Here is a 23,370-nt window from a genome sequence, read left to right as displayed (position 1 = left end):
AAAAAGGGATCTCAAAAGAGTGAAAATTTCTCAAAAAGGATCTAAGTAAGACAATAAAAATTTTATAGAGTTAGTGAAAATTATGATCTCTCTTAATTCTTAAATGAGGTTGAGATGATTTCAATTTATAATAAAATTGAGTTTATCCTCTCTCTCTCTCTATATATATATATATATATATATAAATAAAGGAGAAGAATCAGGAGAGAACCACATGCCCAGGAAAAGAATGAGAATCAATTGCAACTGTCCATATGTCCAGATCTAATAAATCGGAAATACTATTTTTTTTTTAAATGCGGTGTCATTTTTGTAAATAATTAAACTTTGAATGCAAGTAAATTGTGTTAAAAGTGCAAATAACAGTTTCATAGAATGTATCAAAGTGTATTAAGATGGAATATTATTGTATATTTAAGATGGAATATTACAAGCATTAATTATTGAGATTGTGAATGTGATTTTAATACATTAGGAAGAAAAATTAGTGTTTTGATTAGACCTTAATCATGAAGATTATTATGTTCCATGCTTGTAAGTTAATCTTACTTAATTCAAGCTTAGTTGTCCTAACCTAATATCAAATCATTGTTTAAAGGAATAATAATTATTATGAATGTGATAATTATATTAATCCCCTCCCTACATATATCTTTCTTGCAGGTAAAAAGGTAAATAAGATGTTGAGCTTTTACCATCATGGCATCATCAACCACTGATAATTAACCCCATTATGCTCAAATTTAATTATTAAGTTTTCTGCTTCTTAAGCATCTCTGATATCATCTCACAAGATATAATGACACAAATTAAAGTACGTACATTCACGGGATACATGCATGTAAAATCACGTCAAAAAAATTACGAAGTAACTTTTTTTTATCCATAGTTCAATTTGTAATTATTGTCTTCTAATTTCAGTTTTGCTTTTGATTTTAAAAAAATCAATTTTTTTGGGAAACTTACGGCCACTATATGAGATATATATATGGTAAAATTCGCTCCTATATAATAGTCTGCAAAACTCCACACACCATATAAGAAAGATAAACCACACTCTGAAGACTCCTTTTGGATTTGGAGGATGTTGGTAAGAATTGAACTTGTAACTTCTAGTACGATAATTATGCTTCATCGCCTCTTTTGGGGTTTCTAATTTCAATTTGTAAATTGTGAAACATGTTTCAATTAATTAATTAACTAATTATATATTCATTACTTCAATCCTCGATGTCGAAACTCTTTTATGTTTTTGGATGAAGAGAGAAATTTTCCGTCATTATTCGAGGATGTGTATTAGATAAACCACACTCTTGTGTAATAGGCACCGTGTTTTTTTTTTTTTTTAAATTGATCTAATCTGTTCAATTTTTTCATATGTAAAGCTGATATTGGTTCTTATTTCTTCCCAAAGACTTATTCTCATTTAATCCAATATCTATATATAAACATTGATATTCGCATATTGTAGAATTAAAGTAATTTAGTTAAATCTTACTCCAACCCATTCAAAAAGGTTTTATATATTTTATTCATATCTAAGAGTAATTATCTTTTAAATCTTTAGACATTCCTATAAATATATTGAAAAGCCATACATGTATATTATATTTGGATAGGAATTTTGGATGTAGCAATTGTGTACCTTGATACATATACATTTGAACAAGAGTTCAATAGATGAAATTTGAACCCTAAAAAATAGAATGCACTTGCTATTGATTTAAGTCTTAGTGTTTGGCATTTCTTAATTTAATTTTCTTTATATAAAATCTTCATATTTTAATTACCATTTTCAAAAGAACCAAAGGAACTATAATATTACTCTGTCTTACTTAAACAACTCCTTAGGCTGTAGAAAAGTATTTGGAAAAGTATTTGGTAATTAGCTATTAGCTGATAGCTGTTTAGTATAATTTCTTTTTCTAAAAAAGCTAATTAGAGAAGTTGCTTTGAACAACTTTTTTAAATTTTAGCATTTTAGAGTTACAAAAAGTTGATTAACCAAACATTTAAATTGAATTTTTAACGAAATCAAATAACTAGTAGTGGTCAAATAAGTCAAAATTAACTGACAAACTAACTATTTTACCAAACATAGCCTTAGTCCCAGAATAATGACCTTTGAGAGTCGATATCATTCACAAGTTTTCCTATGAAAGAAAAGCTAGCTACACTTACACTACATGCTATTATTTTTGGTTGGTGATAAGGAAACCTTACAGCCACTACTTGATGGTATATATAGGGTAAATCTCGTTCCTATATAATATGTCACAAACCAATCTTATAAGATAAGTAAATCGTACTAGGAAGACACTGATTCATGAAATATTAATTTGAATCTTTGGTTGGCTACTCAGAGGGACAAGAAGACCCACTGTATAATTGCAACTGTCCTATTTCACATGCTTGCCATAGGTCTGGCTGGTCTGCATCAATACTCACTGGTCACTGCTGGTGCATTACATACATACATAGATACATATTTATATATATGTATGTGAGGGAGAGAGAGAGAGCATTCCAACACCACCAAGTACAAAGACTTTATAGCCAATGCACGAATGCATAATTTCCCATTCCCATCTGGGACCCACACCCACCACCCCCCACAACCATTCTATATGCAACATGTAGAATCATGAGTACAAGCAAGCAACATGTATATGTTTTGGGTTTTCATGAATCATGACAATCAAAGTATTGTGATTAGCCATTGTTAATGGAAAGGGATGGTGACACAAACTCCAAAAGGTTAAAACTGGCACATGTACTATACATGACCCATGAAAAGGACGATCGACGTTTCGTTAAGTACTTTTGTATCTTATTATCAAATTTGATTATGATTTTCTTTTTGTCTATGAGTACTATTTCAAAATCAGATCCAAATCCTTTAGTAATAACAAAAGTCATTTCCTTCCCCACGCTTAAATTTTGAACTTAGGAATAAAAATCAAAGAAAAAAGATTAAAAACTTTCTAATTCTAATTCTAATTCTAATGTTTGAACCAAGACGTCTTGAGGGTGAAAGGAAAGTTCCCCGAGATCCTTCCTTACCTCTTTTTATAGTAAACTCCTTAAATTTATAGATGACTCTAGCACAATATAATTACCTAGAAATTAACACCACAAGAAAAATCAAATTTACTTGCAGAAAATCTGTTGGTAAATTACTGAAATCTGTAGAATTGACCTTGATATCAAATTAAAGGATATATTTCGTCACAACTAAAAACTTAAAGCTAATAGTTAAATTGTACCTTAATATTTTTATATATTATATGCTCAATGGAACTGATGTTTGGTCCTGAACAGACCAAGTTGAATATATTATTTCATCAATTTATTGTGATGCACAGAGTCTTGAAGGAGAGCTGACACACAAATTCTATCTCAAGAAAACTCCCAGTCCATGTGACCTGTCTGTTAGCAGGACTCCGACACTGAAGCCCACAAAATACAATGACCAAAAAAGCACAAAATTACCTTCTGCTTAGCAGTTCATGGTAACTCAATCTTCTTCCATTGGGTTTGTATTTTGTTCCATCTTTCCTGTCACTGTTTTAGAGGCAATGATAATGTACATCACTATGTAATTGTATGCAGCAGAGTTTTATAAAATGGAAATGTTTTGGTGGGGGTAACCCCAGCCAAGATGGCTAAGAATACAAACTTGTAACCATAAGGTCACAAGTTCGAATCCCAACCTTCTTGGTTTGAGCCGGTCAGCTATGGACAACCTAGGCTAGTTTACCTCCTTGTGATCCTTTGCCGGCTAAGGTCACAAGGCAGGGTTTACCCAGTGCAAACTCTCGGAGTCTCGGGTAGTGGCTGCGGGTTTCCTTTGTCACCCCAAATGTGATTGGTGTAAGAAAATGTATAATGCATGCCGGGGATGGTTCAGAAAAGAAAATGATGGGTGGTGTTGACGAGTTTTGCACAATGGCCCAAGAAAATTTGGTATCTTCAATCTCTGTGAAGAGAGTATGGCCATATATGACACATGGTTCATAGGCGTGATATATTTTTGTCTTTATTTCCTGCAGGTGGATATTTGCAGTACGTGGGCATTATGCAAGTGATCCCAAAGCAAACAGCATGCAGAACTACAACCGGTCAACAACAATAATTGAGCGTGAACAGCTATTTTAAGCAGTGATTCAACACGCTGGGACATGGTTAAGATGGCAACTTGTGCACAAGGAATCAGAAGTACCTTTTAAAGTTTGGAAGTATGAGCTGTGCGTCTGGTCAGGGCAATTGCAGTCTTGGAACCCAAAGGCCGGCCCAAATGCTTGCAGATGAAGTCCCCTGCCAGCATGAGCTTTTGGAGATCAACGTTTGTCCTCACTCCGAGTCCATTCAGCATATATACGACATCTTCAGTCGCAACGTTCCCTGATGCACCTTTGGCATATGGACAACCTCCAAGTCCGGATACAGAGGAATCCACTGTGCTGATTCCCATCTGACAAAAAAAGCACCATTCCAAATAACTGCACAGTCTCTGAAAGAATGGGGCACTGATGGAAATGCATGACAGGATGTTTGCTATGATGAAATGTGAGAACTGGACATCTATGACAGTTAAACTATGTTACAATTGTGTATTGTTTGGACAAAAATATTTCTTTGTAATATTAGATGTGTATAGCCACCTGTCACAATAATTCAACTAGCTGACTGAAGCTACCATATCCAACTGAACTTGCTGTCATTCCAAGCATATTTTTGCAGTGGGAATCAAGAGAATGAGATATATCAGTTTTGATTTATGGCAGGGAGAGTAGTTTTGGCTGGCATGCAGACCAATGTCTCATGTGGGGTAAACGAAAAGGATCATGTTAACACGGTTTTAAAGAGAAATTTTGTTTCAATAATCAAAACATTTGCTCTGGCAAGATAAAATCAAGAGAGATTGTGTCAGTAACTTGGGTGTAGATACAGCAATTGTGCACATATGAAACCATTTGAAGCTATTAAAACCGTGATTTCAGATCAATTTGTGTTCATAAGATAATAAATACATAACAGCCATCAGCGGGGACAGAAAATAAAATTGGTTGTGGTTCCAACTGATCACTTCACAGAAATTGGTATTCCTAAAGGTTAATGCACGCTAAGTGATTGCTTACCTGTAATGACACAAGAATGTTAGACAGAGCTTGGCCATAAGTGTCGTGAAAATGGACAGCAAGCTTCTCCATGGGAACAACTTCGCTGACGGCTTCAAGCATGGGAATGACTGTACCTGCATAAAGAAGCTGCAAGTCAGGGAAGAAATTAAAGAAGAAGATGGATTAACTACCTAAGCAAGTTCAAATTTAACTAGCACAATCAGCTTTAATCAGGATATGAATAATGACTTTTCTTTGGGTATGCTTGTACAGTTATTACAAGTGGGATGAAAACCAGTGCACATGTTCAACTCTTAACACTGTTTGCTATTTTATCTGCAATGAATTTCTTTCTTAATATAAAAAATATTTTTGTCCAATAAAACTGGGTAGCAGTGACATCAGTGCAAGTAAAAACTTTTTAACTGACATAGAATATATTTCTCAGCTGATAATGGAATAGAATGGAGGAAAAACAGTTGGTTATTACCTGGAGTACCAACCCCAATTGTATCACCGAGAGAAATTTCAAAGCAGCCCATATTAAGAAGTTCCTTAGCAACATATGCCACTTTTGAAGGAGGTACTGCTCCTTCCACTGGACAGCCTACAACACATGATATATATCTGGAGAAAAATATATTATGTTTCATCTAAAAGCAAAGAAAACAAAGCAGGCATCTAGAGTAATAAAAATTCAACCAGTATACATCCCAAAAACTAAAACTAAGCCACATAGATCCCAAAATACTTAAATACTTTTAATAAACAATGACAAAAGAATCAATCTACAATACTTTTGGTTGAAATTTAATTAAGAGTATGTAAAAATATTAGAAGGCATACCCACGAACAGGAATGGAATGATTTTTAGCAGCAAGAGCAACATCACGATAACGGGTGAGACTCTCTTCAATGCTACAATTTATGTTTGACCGAGAAAAGGACTCAGAAGCTGCAGCAAATACTGCAACTTCCTTGGCCCCACTCGACACAGCAGCCTCAAGACCCTGAAAAAAAGGCATATAGAAATGATTCCAACACCACATTCATGATTTGACATGTGGCATAGGCAATGCTGACACATCCAATTTAAAATAATAATAACAACCATACTTTTAAGAAATTCCATCTATACAAGAAACTCACTTTCAGATTTGGTGTCAAAACTGGAAATCGCACACCTGCAATGTTTTGAATTGCTTGAATTACATCCTTTGCATCAGCAAGCTGCACATTATTTTTATATTAAAGGGAGAGAACTGCATCATTGTCTTCACAAACCTTGATGACAATAATAGTTAACTAGAATAGCTAACTATACCTATAATCAGAAAGAAATAAAATGCTAATGTATAATCTCACTCAGAGGCACACCTGTATGTTTGCTTCTAATCCCATATCATCACATAAAATAAAAAACACAAGACTTACTAGTGCAAGAACAATCTATACCTCAGAAAATCTGAAACAAAGTACACAAACCTTGAACTAACAAAGGCCAATCACCTACTGGAGGAAGAACATATATCACTTCGCTTACAGTACAATAAACCATTGATCATGCACTGACTGCAAGCAAGACAACATACCTGTGGTACCCACTTCGGTGACACGAAACTAGTAGCTTCGACGACTTCCAGCCCCGCAGAAACAAGCATTTGTATTAGTTCAACTTTCACACTTGTAGATATGATCTCCTTCTCATTTTGCAACCCATCTCTTGGACCTACTTCTACTATCCTCACAAATTCAGGCAAAGATCCCAATACCTAATTAATTCAAACTAATTAGACGGAAAGAAAAAAAAAAAGAACAAACTATCACACCTCATGTAGAACTTGGGCAGTAATATAAAAGGTTCAAAAAAAATATCACTAGCTGCCATGTACATATTAGCATGCTTAAAAAAAATTAGAAGGTACCTTATTTAAGCCCACACCATTTCGTGGATTCAGTTGGGTGCTATAACAATGACGCAACATATGAAAAGCATTATGTGTGGTTCCAGTAACACTAGTTTCTCGGGTTAAGGCAGGATTACGTGAAACTCTATTTGTTGGCCTTTGCCATAGATATACTCTTCCATTGTCTTCCTCCCTGCTAAAGAATACTTTGTTTTGCTATCACATAGAAGGGGAAGAAAAAACCAACTGCTTCAAAATATCATTAAGTAATTACAAAACTAAGAGACCCACTAACACTAATAAGATCTATCAGCACAAGCAGCTAATTCTTTAATATCAATTTTAACTCTCATTCCAAGACGTGTAAATATAGTCAAATTAGCTTCAGATATTTTGATTGTATTCTCTGGCAAGAAGAAACATACCAACAAGCTACCATTTCAACATATATTCAGAAATGCATTTAACTAACAAATGGAAAAAAGTTAATATAGAAGCAACGAGATACATATGCCATAGGACCACAATGCTAGTTTGATAGAGAATATAGAACTCTTCATAAGAAATTCATAAATCTGTTCTCTTAAGTCTTAAACATCAAACTATCTGCTCCAAACTATTAGCTAAGACTATTTATTAGTTTTACTAAGAAGAACCAACTTTGAGCTGTAAGCAACTAACCCCCCGTCCAACTTTGAGAATGCAGGTACCTAAATGCCTACTATAACATCATTACCTACTACAATTGAGCTGTGAAATCATGAAAGAAAGCATCCAGACTGCTAAATGAATGCTTTCTGGACAAACAAACATCAATATTGCTTCTAGATTATTATTATTATAATAAAATATATCTAACCTCACTTCATGTAGCATATTTAAGTATTTCTATCCAATAAAGTAACGATCAAAAGAACAATAAATTCACAGACACACTTAATTATGCAATAAACATGCTTATACTGACTTCCACCAAAAAAACTAAAATGTTTGGAGAATGAAGTTCAAATAAATATGTGTGTGCTTACTCCATTTTACTCAAAGAGAACCGCTTCCCTTGTTCACCCTTGAAATTTTGGAGTTCCATTTCAGGAACACTGCCTAGAATATCATTACCAAACACACTGCAAGCACCAAATCTCAACCTCGAAAATTTCCTGACAGCCTTATGTGATAACATTGGATCACAACTTAATGTGTTGAAACAAACAACAGCTTATTCCAGATGTTTACCTACCACAATGTAGCAAAATTTCAGTTTTATAGCACAATATACTTCTCTACACACTGCCATTAACTAGAATTAACAATCATTTTAGCATAACTCGAATTCAGTTATGTAAAAATAGGCAAATAACCAGGAAAATAGCAGCTCCTAAATCTTATTTATTTGATTTTACTTTTTTAATCATCGATCGATTTTCAATCTGAAGCATTAAGACCGTGACTTCATACTCAATCAATTATCCAAAAACAAATCAAATACTCGGGAAGTGTAATCGATCTCGAACCTTCAAAGTAGAACTGACGTATAATGAATACGATCGCAGCTTATGAGTTCTGAGATTCAGGAGAGCTGCGGAGCAGAAAAAAACTCAAAGTTTAGCACAACCAAATGTTCAAAGCTGAAAATATTGCAATTTTTTGGAGAAATTGGGGAACTAATTTACGAGGGTGTTTCAGTTTTGAGGTAAAAAATAACTGGACCATTTCTCGATTTGTGCGTGTCATCCTTGCGCAGGGGCCATGCTAATCTTCTCTGTATCGTTCCAATTTTATCGGATGTCTCCGAAGAGACGTTCATCGCTCTGATTCTTCAGTATAAATAGCGTGTAAACGACTGTTTTGTAACCGATGTGGGAGAAGTAATGTAAGAATGTACGATGTTGAACGTTTGTAAAGCCCAAGAACAACGCATATCGGCCCATTACACTAAACCACCATCTGGGCCACATATGTGGGCTTTCTACTTCTCTTGTTTTCTTTTAAAATAATTTTATGTAACATTCCAAGAAAATAACCTATGACCTATAAACTTCTTCATTTTTTTTTTCTAAACATAGAATTAAATATAAACATTAAAAACTTCCTTGAACCAATGGGATAATAATAATAATAATAATAATAATAATAATAATAATAATAATTACGACGACTCCTCATAGAAAGAGAGTTTAATGTGGTGCATTCAGATAGGCAAAAAAGAGTGTTCTGATTGTTAAGGGAATTTGGTATCATTTCAATGACCTAAAATAATGAGGACAAATTGTCTTTTTACTTCTATTCTTCTCTTCCTTATCAACTAAAGTAGTCACTGACCAATGACCATAGGCCTATGATTATATTGTTTTTATAAAATTGTACACTTAGGATTCACATAAACATGAATACCACGTATTAATATAGTCAGCGTTTTAAATATTATTTAACATTAAAACCTAATTACACTATTATGTTAGTTTAATATTTACGCAAAAATCAAAATGTTGTGTGTTAGTTTAGCTAGTGCCACATTTGTAATAATATACTAAATATGCAACATTAGCATCTAATTGCAGTATTATGTTAGTTTAGGATACATTACTCATTTAAGGGAGCATCAATTTTAAAAGAAAAGTATTAGGTGACATATGACCTAATGGTTACATACAATAGTTGGTGAAATGAATCTAATTGTCTTGTCTCTTTTACAAGTTTATATATGTCCATTTAAAGTTAGGTTGTTTAAATTTGCAATCCATTTCCTTTCCTTTCTTAAGGGTAGTCATCTATATATAAATATCCTTCGAATAACACATTGTTCAGGTCTGAATACTACTTTCTGACAATAAAAATTACTACCGTATTGTTTACTATAGTGTTGCTGGACAACCAACTAGCTCATAGTCAGAAAACTAACAAGTGCCATATATATAAATTTCAATTTTACATTATATAATTCGATCCAAATCAAATTTAGGTCATCCCTAATATCAAAGGACGATTGAAAATTACATATTAATCTGCATAACAAGATGAATAGAGCCATGAACTAACAAGCTTAAAGAGATTGTAACATCTAAACCTCTTCACAACAACCAACAATTGCTTCAAAGAGAGGAGAAGATAGGCACACCAGGCAGAGTATTTCCAGCGTCAACTATGTAAGTATTTCCAGAAATGTATTCAGAGGAGTCATGAATTAAGTAACGTACGAGCGCCGTGAGTGCAGGATTTGACGTGCCAAATGTTCTCAAAGGTACAGTCCTGAGAGCAACATTATTGAGCCAATCTTTCTGCATGAGGCCCTGCGTTATCTCGGATTTGAAGAGCCCTGGCGAGATGGAGTTCACTCTTATCTTATTTGCTCCCAATTCAAGTGCCATCACCTGCCACCATTTCAGAACCAAAAACATGTATAATCTTTTATGCTAACATAGTGAAGGAGCTAAACTGTCGTGTCACTACGTAAAAATCCTGTAGCAATATTAAAAACATAGTTATTAACTAGTTGATATTGCCCCAGTTAGCAAAACATAGTTATTAATGTTTTTTGAAAATTTTTAACTAGTTGATATTGTCCCTCAACCCAACGCATTTATACCTTGACCGACACGATGGTGGAAGGATACATCGAGATTATATATTCTACAATTGTCAGCGAAACAAAACTATTAACTGTCTTTGATTTTTTTAACTAGTTGAGTTTACCCACCAAAAACAAAATTCCTGGATCCAAGACCCTCACAACCCGTCCCGACAGATGGTAGATGAGTAAATTAATATTCTATACTCTGCAACTGTCAACGAAACAGAGCTATTAACTCTCTTCGAATTTTTCAATTAGTTGAACTTGCCCACAAAAGATGAAACCACTCGTCTAAAGGGCCCCTCACTCTGGCCCGATAGGATGATGGAAGACCAGAAAAGATGTAGAGAGGTAAATCACAATTATTCAACGGCTTCTTAAATGAGAGGATTCGTGTCAGGTATTCACAATGAGTCCACCACACTGGGTATAAATTCACTTACCCCTGTTCAGTTACGATCCTACAAGGCTACATCTTGCCCACAACCTACCATCTCGTGCGAACTTTAACTTGAGCTATCAGGCAATCTTGTAGCTTTACTAGCAAGTGGAGGTTGAAGATGAACCCCCCCCCCCCCCCCCCCCAAAAAAAAAAAAAAAGAAAAAAAAGAAAAAAAAAAAGCATGCAACATGTTTAGAAGAGGGAAATGGGGAGAAAGAAAAAGGAGAGAAAGTGGTACCCTTGTGAGTGCGTTAACAGCAGTCTTTGAAGTAGTATATGCAAGGCCTCCTGGCAACTGGCCACGGTTAAGCCCAGAAATGGAAGAGATGTTGACGATAGATCCTCCAAGCTTAGCGTTACACATGTGCAAGCAAACATATTTGGAGACCAACCATGTGCCAGTTAGGTTTGTTTTTGTGAGATCATTCCACTCTTCCTCTGTTAGATCCAATGGAGTGTGTACTCGACCTGTGCTTCATCATCACCAAAACATTATTAGAAGATCCTTATCAGTTGGAATTTTTTCTCCAGTTTTTTGTGGGCCCCAGCTTCCACCTCATCATCCACTATCTCATTCAATCACAAAAACTCTTCTCCATACTAGTTTGAGTTATTTCTTAGTTTTTTGTGGACCCACCATTTTATCCACTATATTTTAATTATTTCTTTATCTATTTTGTTTATAAATTTATAATTGTATTAAAAATAATTAAACATAGGTGATGGAATATAATTATATTTTGTTGCTCTTTTTATTTTAATTATTTTAAATTTTAATTTTAATTAAATCATTCAAAAGTTAATTCAAAATAATATTAAATTTAGTATTTTATAAAAAAAAAAAAAGTTTGAAACAAAAATAATAAAACAATACAAAACAAACAAATTAAATGGAAAAAAAAAAAAAAAAACAAAGAAGAAGAAGAAGGGCCGTGGAAAACTAAACGGAATTACAGAAACGAAAAGAAAAAAAATATAACAAAAATTAAAAAAGATTGAGAGTGGCCCATGAGAAAAGTACAGAAACTCAGAGAGTCAGAGAGGTTGCAGGGAAAAAACCATTTGTTTGCAGGGAAAATATTTTGCCAAAAACTGATTCCCACACCAGTTGCCAATTGAAATGTTAGTTATTTACTGTTTCAAAAACTGAGAATAAACTACTAGTAGAGATGCTCTTAAAACTTATCCTCAAATTATTTCCCTATCAAAACTAAAAGTTCGGTTTCACAGATATTTTGCACTTCATTCCAATTCATAATTTTATATAATAAAGTTTTTGTAGGCACAAACAGTTCATTTAATTCTTGAGTGATAAATTGTGAACAATGACAAACAATTTAGTATATGTAAAAGTTATACTAATATAATAATAAACACTTGGTCCTCCCACCTAAAGCAACTGAGCCATAGAAATTTACTCTCTGCTACCTGTAAAGTACAAATTTCGACATTTGCAGGAATAAAGTAAGATTTCATGAAAGTTTAAATATGTGTGGATAAACCAAATTATTGTTTGTTATTTATTACACCGCTTTGGAATTTATATACAGAGTTTTTTATTCAAATAATATTAAATGCAAGCCTTTATCTATCTGTCCCTTATCATGGCGGTGGGAAACAAATCGAACTGTAACTCCAATACTCCATTAATGGAGTTATGGAGAAAATAATTAATTAAATTTCATGAAACGAGAGAGTTGAATCGGATCGTGGAATTACCTCTAACGCCGGCATTGTTAATCAGTGCGTCGATCCGGCCAAACGCGTCCCAAGCCCTCTGAACGGCCGCCTCAATGGCTGGACCATCCGCGCTAACGTCCAGCTCAATGGCCACTGCTCGGAGCGGCGTACCGGAGCTCGACTCGCCGGAACCGAGTCCATTGATCTCGTCGCAGAGCGACTTGAGGCGGTCGACACGGCGCGCGGCGGCGATGACTCTGCAGCCGGCCTTGGCCAAGTCGAGGCTGATCTCTCTGCCGATCCCCGACGACGCTCCGGTCACCATCGCCACCTTGCCGGTAAGGTCCCGCCACGGCTCCAGATGGCGCGCCACTTTCATTCGGCTCTCCATTTTGCTTTGCGCTGAGAGAGGGAGACGCAGAGGTATTTATAGGCACGGGAGAATGGAGGCGAGGAAGATGCTGCAAATTTAAAATTACAATAATCAACAAATAAAATAATTAGTCAATCAATCAATCAATTTTGACTTATTTGACCAAACTTTTTGTCTTAATTAAGCAAGAAATATGAGTATTTGATTAATTAATTTTTTGTAACAGATTGTTGCTTCAAAACATTAAGGCCCTGTTTGGTAAATAATCAGCTTATCAACTAATTTTGACTTATTTGACCACTATTAGTTGGTAAATAATAAGCTTTTTGTAACTCCAAAATGCTAAAATTCAAAAGGCTACTCAAAGCAGCCTTTTCAATTAGCTTTTTGAGAAAAAAATTATACCAATCAGCCATCAGCTAACAGCTAATTTATCAAACAACTTTCTACAATCAGCCAATGTTATCAACAAATCATACCTTCTAACCCAAACAGCCAACCCAAACAGCTAACAGCCATTTACCAAACAGGACCTAAAATTTAAAAAGTTACTTCAAAGTAAATTTTTCAAAATGCTTTTTGAAAAAATCATTTTATATGTAATCAACTATCAACCAATAACTATTTATTAAATATTTTTCTACAAACAGTTAATACTATCAATTAATTAAACTCACTAACCCAATCTGCTAACAACTATTTACTAAACACTCCATTATGATTGCAAAAAATAACTTGAAATTGGTGACAAAGTGAATGGGCAAAATCCAATTTGAACACTCTTAATTATGACGTCCTTGCTATTATGTCATCGCTTAAGTAACTTTTTTTTTTTTTGAATATTTATTCTTTAGTGGAAATTGTATATCCAATAAAGCATACAGTCAAATACTCAACTGCAAATATGCAATGAATACATCAGAACTTATATTTTGAGCCACCACACTACTACTTTTAATTATGTTAAAATGATTATTTTTATACAAATAGTCAATTTAAGTTGGGTAACAATTTTTTTATATATAAAGAAAGAAAAATCAAATAAAAAACGTTACATAAATTATGGTCAAGCTAAACTCATGCAATTAATTGACAAAAGTGAACGGATATCATCATTAGGTGAGTGATAAAAACCATAGAGATCAAGTCATCAAACTATAGATTAACAAAAATTGTTGTAATCTAATTTGTTATATAAAATGTAGCTCAATTATCATTGATCAATTATTTAAAATATTGCATATTATTTGTTGATAAAATTTTGCAACATCGAGAATACACTTGAATGCTACAATAAATTAAATAAAAATATGTTATAGCGTTTTATAAATAAAGTCATATTGCTACACACCGACCCAGCCTCATAATTTTTCTTCCTGATATGACACTATCTAATTGGATTGTTTAGTATTTATTAAATGCATATGAAGTTACAACATCATGATAAAAATTTATTGCGGAAAATAGTTTTTTTTTCATAAAGTAATAGTTATATATGTGTATATATGTTACAACCTTTTTTAAATTTATAATAATAAATACATTATTTTTTAAGTATCATAGAAATTTTTTTATATGACTAACCTTATGTTTTTACTTTTTTTTTTTTTTGAGTTCTACTTACTCTATTACATTATATATAGTACATACATACTTTCTCAACCTGTTGTAATACAAAGAGTCAACAAATTACGTGATTGTTGAAAAAAATTAGCTAGGGTGTGTGCGAATGGTAGGAGAATCATTAGTTGCCTAGGTGGACAAAAAGTTAGAAGAATAATGTTAGGTGTAACTTTGAAAATGGAATTTGAATGTTATTATCATTATTATTTTGATAATTCATATTTTTTTAAAATTTTATCACACTATATTATGGACTTCATTATGTTATTGTTTACATGAACACGTGAAGGCCAATGGTAATATTGATGAGAAGGAATGGGTTTTAAAAAAAAAATAGTTTAACCATAAAAAAAGTGCTTTGCCACCATTTAAAATCTTATTTAATCTCTTTTTTCTTTGGTTAGAGAGGTTTCTGTAGAATTTATTTTTTAATTATAAAATTCAATTAAAATATTCTGACCATTTTTTCAAAAATTTAAACAAACACCTTTTTTTTTTCTTTTTAATGTAATTGGTATTTTTACCCATAAAACTTAAAGTCCATTGTCATGTAATACCCACCACAAGAGTTCTTATATCCATGCATACTATTGGATAGGGCACACATTATTACACCTATTTATATTTATTGTATGTATGGTCACAAAAGACAACACTTGTTGCATACTTACACCAACTCATGTACATTCATTGTGTGTCCTAAGACACTGGTCTAGCGAATAGACAATTGCACATTTGCAATTGAAATTCTTTTTTAGCAACAGGATTAACGTTGGGCTCCTTATACGTAAAAACGTATAGTTTGGTGTGGTCCACATAGCACTCGAATAATGTACTTTTAGCATATTAAAAATATATTTTTTGCATTCTCAAAAAATATATATATACTTTTTGTTATAGTCCACGCAGCACTGTTACAATAATTTGTCACGGCAAAGATGTGATCATTTCTGTAAAAGATTATTATTTATTAAAACAAAATTAATGGCTACAATGAATTCGATGGACAAGGAAGTTGATGAGTGGTATTTGTCCATTGGGAGAACGTCAAGGTAGGATTGCCTCCTTTGGGAGAGAGTTAGTTAAGTTAGGAATTGATGTAGACAAGATTCTAAATTAGTTAAGATTTTTTTTGGTATCACAATGCAAATTTGTAGATATTATTTGAAAATGTGCACAGAGTAAATCTTGTGCAGACTCGAATGAGAAAGTGTTAGTAAAATCAAAAACATTACACGTGACTTTTTAATTAACATACGAATTATGTTTTATCAGTTCATACCGACTGGCTACCTCGTAGTCATACAACTAACAAGTACCATATAAATTCCAATTTTACAGTGCATAATTCCTAATGTCAAAGGAGGATCGAAAATTACATATAGCAAGATGAATAGAGCCATAAACTACTAAGCTTTCAGATATTGTAATATCTAAATTAAACCTCTTCACAAGAACTAACTTTTGTTTCAAAGTGAGGAGAAGATAGGCACACCAGGCAGAGAATTTCTAGCGTCAACTATGTAAATATTTTCAGAAATGGAGTCATGGATTAAGTAACGTACGTCAGTGCAGGATTTGACGTGCCAAATGTTCTCAAAGGTACAATCCTGAGAGCAACGTAATTGAGCCAATCTTTCTGCATGAGACCCTGCGTTATCTCGGATTTGAAGAGCCCTGGCGAGATGGAGTTCACTCTTATCTTGTTTGCTCCCAATTCAAGTGCCATCACCTGCCACCATTTCAGAACCAAAAACATGTATAACCTTGTATGCTAACATAGTGAAGGAGCTAAACTGTTGTGACAATATGTACAAATCCTATAGCTATATTAAAAAGATTGGACCATATAGGTGCCTAGCAGGCTAGCACATAGATTCGCTGTTAGCAAAATATAGTTATTATCTTTGAATTTTTTTTAACTAGCTAGTTGATGATATTGCCCACAAAAGGTAAAATCCTCGAGCCAAGGCCTTTATACCTTGACCCCCACAAGATCAGATGACAGAGAGATACAGAGCTATTAACTCTCTTTGAATATTTTAACTAGTTGAGTTTACCCACTAAAGACGAAATTTCTGGACCAAAGACTCTCACACCCCGTCCCAATGATAAATGAGTAAATTGAGATTCTATACTCTGCAACTGTCAATGAAAAAGAGCTATTATATTAACTCTTTTTAAATTTTTCAATTAGTTGAGCTTGCTTGCCCACAAAAGGTGAAATCCCTCGTCTCAATGACCCCTCACTCTGGCCTGATAGGATGATATATGGAAGACGCAAAAAGATGGTAGAGGCCGGGGTAAAGCACAATTATTCAGCCGCCTCTTAAATGGGAGGATTCGTGACGAGTGTCCACAATAAATCCATCACATTAAGTATAAACTCACTAACCGCGCTTTCCAGCCTACAATCTACCATCTCAATTTTAACCAATTAAGCTATGAGGCAATCTAGTAGCTTTACTAGCAAGTGGAGGTTGAAGATGACAAAATATATATATATATAAAGAAATCAAAAAAACAAAAACAACATGCAACATGTTTAGAAGAAGGAAATGGGGAGAAAGAAAAGGATAAAAAGTGGCACCCTTGTGACTGCGTTAAGAGCAGTCTTTGAAGTAACATAGGCAAGGGTTCCTAGTGCCTGCCCACGGCTAAGCCCAGCAAGGGAAGAGATGTTGACGATACATCCTCCAAGCTTAACGTTACACATGCGCAAGCAAACATATTTTGAGACCAACCATGCGCCAGTTAGGTTTGTTTTTGTGATATCATTCCACTCTTCCTCTGTTAGATCCAATGGTGTGTGTACTCGACCTGTGCTTCATCACCACCAAAACATTATTAGGCCTTATCCGCATAAGCAGTTCAGTTAATTTCTGAATGATAAATTATGGACAATGATACAAGATTGAACTAACTAACAGTCTAGTGTGAAAGTTATACTAATTTAATAATAGACACATGGTCCTCTCACCTAACGAGATTAAGTCAAGATCAGTCCTGGGCAAGGAGAGACTAGGACAATTATATATTTTTCATATTTTGTTTGAATATTTTATAGCGTTTTTAAGTATTTTGATTTATCTCATCCTCAATCAAGAAGATGTTTAGTTCCGTTCTTCTTTGTTAGTTTTGTTTTATTAATTTTTATTAGTAATTAATTTATTATTTATTATGGTCATGGTTGCAGTAAGCCCTACGCGCTAGTCGAGCTGTAGACTAACGCCTAGAGTCTAAGCGGCGCCTAGGTAGTACCTAGGTGGCAACCTATAAGGTGTATGTCATATATTTATATATATATATATATATATATATATATATATATATATATATATATATATATATATATATATATATATATATATATTACTTCTCTTATTTATATAAATAAATTTAAATATATATAAATATAATAAAAAAATTAACAAATCTACCCGCACGAATTAACTCGGCTGAATTCGGTTGCTAACTCGGCTTAGTCGGCCAAGTTAAGCGCTAGGCGATGTCTATGCGGCCGGCCACCTAGACAGACGCTTAGGGAGCAATTTGTCTCGGTCTATGGTTGCCTAGGGAGAATTTTTCCAACTGTAATTATGATAATAATGTTATTGTTTATGAGTTTATTTAATTTTACATTGTATATTCGTTTTTATAAACTATAATTATTTATTTACGAAAAGATTGATGGGGTTACCTCTAACGCCGGCATTGTTAATCAGTGCGTCGATCCGGCCAAACGCGTCCCAAGCCCTCTGAACGGCCGCCTCAATAGCCGGACCATCCGCGCTAACGTCGAGCTCAATGGCCACTGCTCGGAGCGGCGTACCGGAGCCGGCTCCATTGATCTCGTCGCAGAGCGACTTGAGCCGGTCAACACGGCGCGCGGCGGCGATGACTCTGCAGCCGGCCTTTGCCAAGTCGAGGCTGATCTCTCGGCCGATCCCCGACGACGCTCCGGTCACCATCGCCACCTTGCCGGTAAGGTCCCGCCACGGCTCCAGGTGGCGCGCCACTTTCAATCGGCTCTCCATTTTGCTTTGCGCTGAGAGCGAGACGCAGAGGTATTTATAGGGCACGGGAGAGTGGAGGCGAGGAAGATGCTGCAAATTTAAATACTTTAAAATTACAATAATCACCCAACACCTCAACGTTTTTTTTTTTTTTTTTGAAATCCCCAACACCTCAACGTAAACTGACTAGGTGGGATTAACTATCGAGGACAATATTGTCATTGCAAAAGTAACGTGAAATTGGTGACAAATTGCATGGGCAAAATCCAATTTGAACACTCTTAATTAAAATTTAGCTCAATTATTTAAAATATTGCATATTATTTGTTGATAAAATTTTGCAACATAGAGAATACACTTGAATATAATGCTACTATAAATTAAATAAACAGATGTTATAGTGCTTTTGTAAATGTTGGTTTTACGGTCACAAGGTAACCGGACGGTGGGCTAATACATGAGAAAATTTTATTACGAAAAATAGTTTTTTTTTTCCATAAAGTAATAGTTATATATGTGTGTGTTACAGCCTTTTTAATTTAACCCAATGTGGTAGTTCAAGTGGCAAGTGAGCTCTCTTTGTAGGGAAGAATTTCGGGAGAACTCGGGTTCAATTCTGACAAGCGAGCCAACTCCTGTGCCTCTCGGAGCGAACGTGGATGGACATGGACCGTTAAGCGGATGGAGAAATACCCCATCAATTTATCAAAAAAAAAACAGCCTTTTTAATAATAAATACATTATTTTTTAAATATTATAGAATTTTTTAATATATGTTACCTTATGTTTTTACCCTTCTAAATTAAAGTAAATGGGAAATCTTTGGCACAAACCACGTGATTGTGGACAAAAATTAGGGTGTGTGCGAATGGTATGAGAATCATTAGGTGCTAGGGAGACAAAAAGATAGAAGAATCTTAGGTGTATCTTTGAAAATGGAATTTAAATGTTAATTTTTTTGATGAATCATATTTTTCGATTTTATCACATTATATTCATGGACTTCATTATGTTATTGTTTACATAATACTTGAAGGTTTACTTTTTTCTTTTTAGGGCTTAAAATATATATATATATATATATATATATATATATATATATATATATATATATATATATATATATATATATATATATATATATATATATATATATATATATAACGCATAATAGACCCATGGTAAATGGTAATATTGATGAGATAGTAACTTCAGTCAAGGCTTTAATCGAACCAGACACATAAAATGAGATAAATAGAGTAATTAGTACTAATACTCCCGCGAGATACGATATTCATTATTCAACCTTTTATACTCAAAACTATAAGTGTAATTATCTAATAGATTTTTTATAATTACAACCCGAATATCATATTTAATTTCATGATAACATAATTTTCTGTGCATCACAAACACTAGTATTCTCAACAAGATTAGACTAATTCAACCAAGTTTGAATAAGATCCCTCTCATTCATGGAGAGTTGTATCGAGAGTGTTACGTTGGTAAAAGATGAGTTGGCGGATTTGTTTTAGAGAGAAGAGAAAATGGGAACACCAGGCAAAGTAGTTCCAGCATCAACGACATAAATATTTCCGGATATATATTCGGAGGAGTCGTGGATTAAGTAACGTATAAGTGATGTGAGTGCTGGATCTGTTGAGCCAAGTGTTCTTAAAGGCAGAATCTTATTAGCAACCTTTTTGATCCAATGTTTCTGCAACAGATTCATGGTGATCTCGGACTTGAAAATCCCAGGAGAAATGGAGTTCACTCTTATCCCATAAGCTCCCAGTTCAAGCGCCATCGCCTGCACCCACCATTTCACAACCACAAACATAAATTCTTTTTGAATGACTAGAGAAAATCGCAATTAATATTTGAGGGTGTAAATTAGATAATTTTGTCTTGTGACTTTAGTCAGTAAAAAGGTGAATCAAGCTAAATTGTCTATGGCTGAGTGGTAGGGTTCAAACCAATAAGGCCAATAAATTCCTGGTAGAGTCGAACTTATATTGTTATATTTACTAAGTCGAACAATTCGATTAAGTTGGTTGGGATGCTCCTACCAACATAAACCTTTGATGCCAAACAAGTGAGTTGATTTGACTGTTAACTTGGTGATCATAAAAACTTACAAATTTAACTTTCAATAGTAATAGTCTATTGGCCTCTTTAATTTGGTTTGAACCAGTCACTACCAGCTATGACAGCTTAGGTTGGTTTAAATTTTTTGCAGACTAGATTACAAGTCTGAGTTTACTCAGACTAATATTCACCCTTAAATAGTGATTATTGATAAAGAAGCAAAGCATGATCTGACAAACAAAACAGGATCAAGATCAGATAAAAGGGATACCTTTGTGAATGTGTTGAGAGCACTCTTTGAAGAAGAATAAGCAAGAGCCCCCATGAACTGCACACGATTAAGCCCATTAATGGAGGAGATGTTGATGACAGATCCTCCCAGCCTAGCATTGCGCATCAGCAAACACACATATTTTGTGACCAACCATGTTCCAGTTAGGTTTGTTCTTATGGTCTCATTCCATTCTTCCTCTGTCAGATCCAATGGACTCTGCCTGCTACCTGCAAATCTCATTCAGCTTCAATTCAAACCTCTACACTATATAGTAAATACAAATTATAATAGAGCAACCCCACTATGTTAGTTAAACAATTGTCTTAATAGCCTTAACTATAAGTTGAGTGGTTGGCCTGGTTTGAGCCTATCAGGTATTGATAATCTAGGTTGGTTTAGTTTATTATAATTCTTTATCGATTAGAGTCATAGGGGTGTACCTTGGTAGTGGTTGTGGGTTTCTTTCTTACTAAAAAATAAAAATTATGATAGAGCAATCCAACCATGTTAGTCAAACTATTGGCTTAACTATAAGCTCATTACTGGAGTTGTTGGCCGGCTAGGTTAATTTGAGCCGATCAAATATAGATAACCTAAGTTAATTTAGCTTATTGTAGTTATTTATTGATTAGAATTATAGGGGTGTACCTTAGTAGTGGTTGCGGGTTTCTTCGTCATTAAAAAATAAAAATTATGATAGAGCAACCCAACCATGTTAGTCGAACTATTGGCTTAACTATAAGCTCCTTACTGCAGCTGTTGGCCTGGTTTGAACCGATCAGATATAGATAATCTATGTTGATTTAGCTTATTGTAATTCTTGATCCGTTAGGGTCATAAAGGTATACTTTGGTAGTGGAAAATTATGTTATGGACTCGCGTCCACCTTGCAAGATGGACTCGAGTCCATGTTCACAATTTTAGAACATTATATTTACAATTTTAGATCTCAATATACAAAATTATATTACTCAATATTCACAATTTTATTATATAGATTCAAAAACTGTGTTATAATAACTATTGGTAGTGGTTGTGGGATTGTTGTCACTTAAAAGAAAAAAATGATGGTGTTCAAGCTACCTCTAATACCGGCATTGTTAATCAATGCGTCGATACGTCCGAAGGCGGCCCAGGCCTTCTGAACGGCGGCCTCGACGGCGGAACCGCCGGCGCTGATATCGAGCACAACAGCCACGGCTCGGGGCGGCGGAACGGTGCTGGAATCGCCGGAACCGACTCCATTGATCTCGTCGCAGAGAGATTTGAGGCGGTCCACTCGGCGCGCCGCGGCGATGACTCTGCAGCCGGCTTTGGCCAAGTCGAGGCTGAATTCTCGGCCCAGCCCCGACGAGGCTCCGGTGACCATCACAACCTTTCCGGTAAGGTCCCGCCATGGCTCCAGGTGGCGCGCCACTTTCACACGACGGCTCTCCATTTTGCTTTCGACGAATAACTCATGGCGTCTACTGAAGCAAATATATATAGCAGGAGACACTCAATATGGAAATTTAAACACTTGAAATTACAATAATCACCATACATTCCGCCGAATAAACTGACCGGGTTGGAGTGCATTAGGAGGACAATATTGTCATTCAATGTTCAACAAAGCCAAAATAAAAATCCCAAATTAAAGAGTGTACATTTAATGATTTGAATTGGAAAATACGATTCCACTCAGAACTTTTTCGTAAATTAATTGCCTATTGAAATTGGAGAAAAGGTGGCCATACCTAGCCTGGCGAAAAGACCGAGCGTGCATGGGCACATGGCCACTGGTGATTGGCAATGAGGTAAAGTCCGCCTGTACAGCCATTTGTAATGTACACTCAGCCTTTTTGGCTTTTAAACCAATCCAATAAGAAAGTTGATAAGAGCATCCTAATAATTGTAGTTTTTAAGAAATTATTGAAGGTGTGAGTAAGAAAGAGAAGCTTTTAAACCAATCTGCCTCTACATTTTCTTTCCTCCCCCTCTTCTCTATATCAGATTTACTTTTTCAAAAATCACACAAAAATCTACTCATAGAGGGCCTAAGAGTATCCTCAATAGGTATAAATTTTTGAAGAGTTTTTTGTCATATTACAAGAAAAGAGGAGAGAGAGAACAAAAGAAAAAAATTAAAAATAAAATAAAATAAAACAGCTGTCACACAAACATAAATAAATAAATAAAAGGTTTTACACGCCCGACTGGGTGCCGGTTGTGTCACTTGTGTGCCTCACGCAAACAACAAAGCTTCTTTTTCATATTTGGTGGGGCCCAGTGCACTG

At 34.6% G+C, this 23,370-nt stretch overlaps 4 protein-coding genes and 1 non-coding gene across 12 annotated transcripts; all 5 read right to left on the bottom strand.

The window, feature by feature from the left end:
• Positions 1–3,260: 3,260 nt before the first annotated feature.
• On the bottom strand, positions 3,261–8,849 carry LOC116007322 (hydroxymethylglutaryl-CoA lyase, mitochondrial-like). 7 transcript variants are annotated; one of them, XM_031247973.1, is made up of 11 exons: positions 8,738–8,807; positions 8,542–8,606; positions 8,059–8,263; positions 7,049–7,226; positions 6,716–6,895; positions 6,273–6,353; positions 5,970–6,133; positions 5,614–5,750; positions 5,142–5,257; positions 4,223–4,474; positions 3,261–3,564 (listed from the first exon to the last, which is right to left on the bottom strand). In XM_031247973.1, exons 3-10 carry the CDS (start codon positions 8,208–8,210, stop codon positions 4,226–4,228), a joined length of 1,257 nt encoding a protein of 418 aa, XP_031103833.1. In that variant the 5' UTR covers positions 8,211–8,263; positions 8,542–8,606; positions 8,738–8,807; the 3' UTR covers positions 3,261–3,564; positions 4,223–4,225. The 7 variants fall into 7 exon arrangements, with proteins under 7 accessions (XP_031103833.1, XP_031103836.1, XP_031103835.1 ...); XM_031247976.1 differs by having other exon boundaries at positions 7,049–7,223; XM_031247975.1 differs by having other exon boundaries at positions 8,701–8,769.
• On the bottom strand, positions 8,726–8,828 carry LOC116007711. Its single transcript, XR_004095317.1, has one exon. It is a non-coding gene; the product is annotated as a U6 spliceosomal RNA (small nuclear RNA).
• Positions 8,850–9,913: 1,064 nt separating the features above from the next.
• LOC116006244 (3-oxoacyl-[acyl-carrier-protein] reductase FabG-like) lies at positions 9,914–13,122 on the bottom strand. Its single transcript, XM_031246543.1, has 3 exons — positions 12,760–13,122; positions 11,279–11,508; positions 9,914–10,398 (listed from the first exon to the last, which is right to left on the bottom strand). Exons 1-3 carry the CDS (start codon positions 13,109–13,111, stop codon positions 10,120–10,122), a joined length of 861 nt encoding a protein of 286 aa, XP_031102403.1. The 5' UTR covers positions 13,112–13,122; the 3' UTR covers positions 9,914–10,119.
• A 3,104-nt stretch (positions 13,123–16,226) lies between these two features.
• On the bottom strand, positions 16,227–18,753 carry LOC116007453 (3-oxoacyl-[acyl-carrier-protein] reductase FabG-like). The gene is made up of 3 exons (XM_031248126.1): positions 18,417–18,753; positions 17,307–17,536; positions 16,227–16,448 (listed from the first exon to the last, which is right to left on the bottom strand). Exons 1-3 carry the CDS (start codon positions 18,751–18,753, stop codon positions 16,269–16,271), a joined length of 747 nt encoding a protein of 248 aa, XP_031103986.1. The 3' UTR covers positions 16,227–16,268.
• Positions 18,754–20,024: 1,271 nt separating this feature from the next.
• On the bottom strand, positions 20,025–23,125 carry LOC116007269 (3-oxoacyl-[acyl-carrier-protein] reductase FabG-like). Of its 2 annotated transcripts, none has more exons than XM_031247904.1 (4): positions 22,831–23,125; positions 22,178–22,563; positions 21,092–21,321; positions 20,025–20,542 (listed from the first exon to the last, which is right to left on the bottom strand). In XM_031247904.1, exons 1-4 carry the CDS (start codon positions 22,911–22,913, stop codon positions 20,264–20,266), a joined length of 978 nt encoding a protein of 325 aa, XP_031103764.1. In that variant the 5' UTR covers positions 22,914–23,125; the 3' UTR covers positions 20,025–20,263. The 2 variants fall into 2 exon arrangements, with proteins under 2 accessions (XP_031103764.1, XP_031103765.1); XM_031247905.1 differs by having other exon boundaries at positions 22,178–22,560.
• Positions 23,126–23,370: the final 245 nt, after the last annotated feature.

This window comes from Ipomoea triloba, chromosome 15 (genome assembly GCF_003576645.1).
Source record: "Ipomoea triloba cultivar NCNSP0323 chromosome 15, ASM357664v1".
Lineage (NCBI taxonomy): Eukaryota > Viridiplantae > Streptophyta > Magnoliopsida > Solanales > Convolvulaceae > Ipomoea > Ipomoea triloba.
Note: the sequence above shows the minus strand (reverse complement) of the source record. Positions and strands in the feature narration are given on the sequence as shown.

Excerpts from the sequence above, each read along its gene's own strand:
- LOC116007322 (XM_031247972.1), bottom strand. The coding sequence starts at position 8,834 with ATGAACGTCTCTTCGGAGACATCCGATAAAATTGGAACGATACAGAGA. Across the intron at positions 5,751-5,969 it reads CATTCCATTCCTGTTCGTGG|ATATATATCATGTGTTGTAG; the intron begins GTATGCCTTCTA and ends ATTTTTCTCCAG. Across the intron at positions 4,475-5,141 it reads ACATTCTTGTGTCATTACAG|ATGGGAATCAGCACAGTGGA; the intron begins GTAAGCAATCAC and ends TTTTTTTGTCAG.
- LOC116006244 (XM_031246543.1), bottom strand. The coding sequence starts at position 13,111 with ATGGAGAGCCGAATGAAAGTGGCGCGCCATCTGGAGCCGTGGCGGGAC. Across the intron at positions 11,509-12,759 it reads TAACAATGCCGGCGTTAGAG|GTCGAGTACACACTCCATTG; the intron begins GTAATTCCACGA and ends GATGAAGCACAG. Across the intron at positions 10,399-11,278 it reads CTGTTAACGCACTCACAAGG|GTGATGGCACTTGAATTGGG; the intron begins GTACCACTTTCT and ends AAATGGTGGCAG.
- LOC116007453 (XM_031248126.1), bottom strand. The coding sequence starts at position 18,753 with ATGGAGAGCCGATTGAAAGTGGCGCGCCACCTGGAGCCGTGGCGGGAC. Across the intron at positions 17,537-18,416 it reads TAACAATGCCGGCGTTAGAG|GTCGAGTACACACACCATTG; the intron begins GTAACCCCATCA and ends GATGAAGCACAG. Across the intron at positions 16,449-17,306 it reads CTCTTAACGCAGTCACAAGG|GTGATGGCACTTGAATTGGG; the intron begins GTGCCACTTTTT and ends AAATGGTGGCAG.
- LOC116007269 (XM_031247904.1), bottom strand. The coding sequence starts at position 22,913 with ATGGCTGTACAGGCGGACTTTACCTCATTGCCAATCACCAGTGGCCAT. Across the intron at positions 21,322-22,177 it reads TAACAATGCCGGTATTAGAG|GTAGCAGGCAGAGTCCATTG; the intron begins GTAGCTTGAACA and ends TGAGATTTGCAG. Across the intron at positions 20,543-21,091 it reads CTCTCAACACATTCACAAAG|GCGATGGCGCTTGAACTGGG; the intron begins GTATCCCTTTTA and ends TGGTGGGTGCAG.